The sequence below is a fragment of the Brassica rapa genome, chromosome A07, assembly GCF_000309985.2.
Source record: "Brassica rapa cultivar Chiifu-401-42 chromosome A07, CAAS_Brap_v3.01, whole genome shotgun sequence".
Taxonomy (NCBI): Eukaryota; Viridiplantae; Streptophyta; class Magnoliopsida; order Brassicales; family Brassicaceae; genus Brassica; species Brassica rapa.
Genome location: NC_024801.2, coordinates 5197596 through 5202815, shown reverse-complemented (window position 1 = coordinate 5202815; position 5220 = coordinate 5197596). Strand labels below are relative to the sequence as shown.

The 5220-nt window shown below is 42.9% G+C and overlaps 1 protein-coding gene across 1 annotated transcript; it reads left to right on the top strand.

The window, feature by feature from the left end:
• Positions 1-2609: 2609 nt before the first annotated feature.
• Positions 2610-3985, top strand: LOC117126791. Its single transcript, XM_033275903.1, has 3 exons — positions 2610-3300; positions 3486-3733; positions 3791-3985. The coding sequence occupies exons 1-3, from the start codon at positions 2610-2612 to the stop codon at positions 3983-3985; spliced, it is 1134 nt and encodes a 377-aa protein (XP_033131794.1).
• The last annotated feature ends 1235 nt before the right edge of the window (positions 3986-5220 follow it).

The window sequence follows — 5220 nt, the reverse complement described above, 5'->3', positions numbered from 1 at the left end:
TTAGGCAGTTTTCGAGAACAGTTACTCTGCCGATTTTGAGTCAGCACTTGAAGAAGGTTCTGTTCAAGTGAAGAGAGATTAGTTCTAGTGGAGACCAGTTCAAGTGGAGATCAGTCCAGACGTGGGTCTACTTGTGAAGGTCGGGAAATGGTTCGGAACGCAGAAGTTGGGTTTGGGGTCAAGGGCACGGTCAACCAAAAACTGTAAGTTATAATCAATTGATTGCTAAGTTGTTTTTATGCAGGGTCCCGTTACTTAGAAGTTGTATCATGGCAGGAGGCCAGGTCTAACTGAGAAACGGTTTGAGTAGTTAATAATTGAGGTTATGTTGATTAAGTTGATAGCATGCTTAGTTATTGCTTGAGAACCGTAGTAGCATGCTAATGGTTAAGTTGATTGGTTAGTCAGCGAATGCTTAGATGATATCGCTAAGTTATGGATAGTTAGGTATTCTGGAATTAGTCTTTATGCTAGATCTAGAATATGATTGATTGTGTTAATTTGCAATTAATACTAGGAACCTTGTATTATTTTACCGGGTTTAGTATTATTCATATATTGGCCATAGAGCATTTGTGTAACCCACAATGCTAGGCATGTTTGAAGTTGAATGTGTTGATCGTGTGGTAATTAATACTAGGAACCTTGTGTTATTTTTACCGGATTTAGTATTAATCGTATATTGGCCGATAGCATTTGTGTAACCCACAATGCTAGGCATATTGGGGTGAGTTAGTGTTCCTTCAGACCTCGTACCGGCGGGTTCAAGGAAACCCCTTATTCGCTGGATCGGGAAGACTCAGATAGACGGGGTCATGGCCTATGGTTGAGTGATTACACGACGGTGTAATGTGGCAGTGACCCGAAGGACTGTGGGCTGTCGCGCGGTGACCCGAAGGACAGGGGGCCGCGGTCGGTTGAAAGTTCCTTCTTCTGGCCTTTGTGGTAGGAAGATAGGATATTGCCGATAGTGAAGGAGGAACATAACGTCACCAGGGCCCGAGTTTAATATATATATATTATATCGTGTTTTGGGTTGTTAAACCCTGGTTTAAATGGAGTTTGAGTTTGGTGATGTGCTAGTAATTAGCATAATGCTAGTTATCTTGCTATCTTTTACCGCTGCGTATTTCAGATATTGCTTATTGTTATTGAATTGTGTTGTTAGGTGAACCTCTCGCTTTAGATTGTTTGGGGTGGGATAGCGAGGGGTTGTCTTTGTTAGTTGGGGATTGTAACTCGCTGAGTAATGCTAGATTACTCACTCCTCACTCGTTGTTGTTTTCAGGTGACCAGTAGTGAGCTTGTAGAAGGCGCGGGAGGCTAGGCTGGCTGGTGTAGATTTGCATCTTTTTGCTTAAGACGCTTTCAGACTATAAGTATGTACTTTTGCTTTCTTGGCATGCCACCACTTGTATAATATTTTGTGTATTGTAAACAAGATATTATATAAATAAATAAAGCGAATGTTTTGTGCAAATGCCTTGTTGTTCTGATATTAGCTTGTCCGAGCTAACACAATGTCAGATTAGAGTACGGGTTGAGAAGCCTTAGGCTTTGGTCTGACGGGACGTGTTAGTGGGTGGCCTGGCCTAGTTACGAATTGCACTTTTTGTAACTTTGGCTGGATTGCCCGTTAACCCGTCTTGTAGCGCTCCTGAACCTTGGTAGACGGTCGGGCCGTCGGTCATGTTCTTGTTTGATCGTTGGGCGGTGGTTCGACCTATGCCTAGAACGGTTCGGGGGTGTTACAGTGGTGGTATCAGAGCATGGTTACGTCCATGCGTGACACAAGTGCTTTTTTTAACGGTTTTATCGAGTCAAATGATTCGCAAAAAGATGATTAGGAAACCAGCCGCTTCCCGTGGTAGGAATATGACTTACCCTTTTGATTGTGTGCAGATGGCTAATCGCGGGACAGGTTATGATGGACGAGGTCGGATATGGGGAGAGGGTATGGATTGGACAGGCGGAGGATTGGGTTACAGATCAGATCAGGATAATGGAAATGGCATTAGTGAGATGTTTGGACACGATAGGAGCCCTCTGCAGAGAACAAGATCTTTTCCTGTTTACGGTAACAGGACTAGAGTGAGGGACGACAGTTTGGCGAGTATTGGCCCAAGTCATAATTGGGACTAGAGACATCAACATGATCAATCCGTTCAATCAAACCCAAGGCCAGATCAGAACCATGCCACCGAAAGACCACAAGATCATGGAACCGAAAACACCCTGAAGCTTTTACATGACGTGATGACCGAGGCACTTGGTAACCAAGGCAGGCGTACTCAACCCCCTGAAGTTTCCAAGCTATTATCTACCATGAAGAACATTGGATCCTACAAGTTCAAAGGAGGATCCGATCCTATTGAAGCCTACAAGTGGATTACTATGATGGAGAAGAATTTTGAAGCCATGGAGTGCCCGGAGGAGTACAAGAAGAAGATCGCTGTGTACTACTTGGAAGGCGACGCCACAGGATGGTGGGACAGCATAGACAGGCAGCATGGACACACCATCACATCATGGGAGTCGTTCAAGGGAGAGTTTGAGAGGAAGTATTTTCCTCCGGAAGCAAAGCAAAGCATCGATTGGAGCGCCAGTTCATGAACCTTGTTCAAGGAGATAGGCCCGTGAGGAGTTACGAATCTGAGTTCACAAGGTTGAGGCGACATGTCTTTGATGGGCATGAAGATGAAGCAACTATGATCCGTAACTTTATGTACGGATTGAAGACGGAGCTTGGAAGTCGTTTAGCTGGAAGCAACTTTAGCAGCTTATCTGAGCTAGTGGAAAAGGCTGTTAATGTTGAAACTGTATTGGAGGCGGAAAGGAAGACCTTACCACATTCTGGTGGACACACCAAGTTTAGCCAAGGAGAAAGGCCAAATTTCAACAAGAGTCCAAGATCTTACAAAGGCAAAGGGCGAGGATTTGGAGGCCAAGCCAACAATCGTGGTAACACTGGGGTATGTTACACATGTGATCAGCCGGGGCATATTTCAAGGTTTTGTCCCAAAAACCAGTGGAATAACCAACGGAGTAACCAGCAGGGTTATCCATCGAAGAGGATGGAATATGTTACTTGTTTCTTCTGTGGAAGGAAGGGCCACTATGCATCGTCATGTCCAAACAAGCCAATCCATGCGACCCCTCTTGCAATCCGAGCTCCTCCTAGCCGTCCAGCTATTGAGCCAGCACCAAAGAAGCAAAACGTAAAAGGTAGAGTTTATGCCTTAGGTGTAGAAAACCCAGACAATGCAGGACCGTCAAGCGGTCCCATCACAGTTATTGTGGGTGCTTAACCTCCTCTTTTTATTGAATGGAAATTTAGTTGCTGGAATCTAGTTAGTATGCTGGTTAGGTATAGATTGCTTGATCGCTAGGTTGCGCGTTTAGAAATTTAGGATGATGATTGATGGTTGTGAGAATTTTGATTAGTTTTTGTGATTGAGATATTGTTGATTGGGTTACTGTGACAGGAACTATACATGTTGCTGGTAAACCCACACATGTATTGTTCAACTCGGGGGCAACACATAGTTTTCTGACCCCTGAAGTAGCTGCCCGGTTTTGGGATTGTTTTGTGGTTGACAGGATAGATGTGGCCGTCTTGACCCCCGCAGACCGAACCCTTCAAGCAAATCAGTGTATCAAGAATGCTCCATTGGTCATTCAAGGCAAAGAGTTTGTGGCAGATCTGTTAGTCGTACCTTTGAAAGGGTACAAGGTAATCCTTGGAATGGATTGGTTATAAAGCTACGGAGTACATATTGACTGTGGAAAGAGAAGGTTGTTGTTCGGCAGAGGTAAACGACCAGAGATGGTATACTATGGAATCAGTCCTAGTATGACCGTGTCTTTGGTAGCAGCAATGAGAGTACAAGATTTGTTTCAAGACGAGGAAATATATTTGGTGACCTTAACGGTTAGTGGAGGAGCCACTAATGATGAAGTTAAGGTTGAAGACATAGAAGTGTGATATACCTTGGATTTGACCCATTTTTATCCATGGTATATTATTATTTTACTATATATATATCTATGTTTTCTACTCTTCTAGGTATGTTTTCAGGTTCATGTGCATTTTGGAGTAAAGCTATGACTTTGGATCATTTTGGAGCATAAAAGACATTTCACCCGAGCTGACCACTTAGAGGTCGACGAGAGGAAGAATAATCGATCGATGCGCATCAGTGCTGACGATCGATATCAGGAAATGCGTCGACAGATGAAGATTAATATCGATCGATGTACACAAGTACCGTCGATCGATGTCGAGACACCAGATGCGACATTTTGAATTCAGCAGACTTAAAGACCAAGGCCAAGCCAAATTACCAAAATGCCCTGACGAGTTTTTAACCTAGTAGAATATATACTGCCTAAGGGTTTGACGGCAGGGAGAGCTTTTCATTTCTAGACCTAGTTTTATTATAAGTTTCATTTGGAGAGAAGATCACTTGTGATTGGAACTTCTTGTTTCATTTTCTTATCATCTATTCTATGAGTTTCTATTTATCTATTGATATGAATTGCTTTGCTATGTCTGAGTAGTTCAACTGTTAGATCAAGGGTTCATATAGGTTTGTGGGATTAGCTCCAAACTATAGATCTGCCTTGTTGTGATATTCATGATATATTTGTATTCATTGCTTGTTTTAGCCTAGCGAACTAGAACTTGATCATAGGATTGCATATTCAAGCACCCTTGTTATCCCATCCTGACATCTATCTATCATATTAGGATTGCTAGCGAGGGCTAACCGCCAATTTAGAATCTTAGTAGGGCATTTCATACTCGCGCATAGGCCAGCCTAGAACCCGTCGATCGATGTCCTCAACTGACAATCGATCGATGATGGCAAAAGTGTATCGGTCGACATCTTAATAGACTATCGATCGACACTCTCTTGTGTCTGCATCTAACCGGTGAGACACAAGATCTAGTCTGTTAACCAGTGGTACATGCGACAGCTGATCACTGAGTTAAACGAATGAGCTCTAATATATCATGCATGCAACAGTTAGGCATCTATAGGAATTATAATCTCCAACACCTGAATAGTGGCCCTGCATCTAATATCATTTCCAACCTAAGTTACATTTATCATTGACTCGCTAGTTACTATTGCTATTTTATTTAAAACATTACAACCTTTAGAATTAATAAACACTAGATTTAATTGTTCCCTAGCTCCTTGTGGATTCGATCCC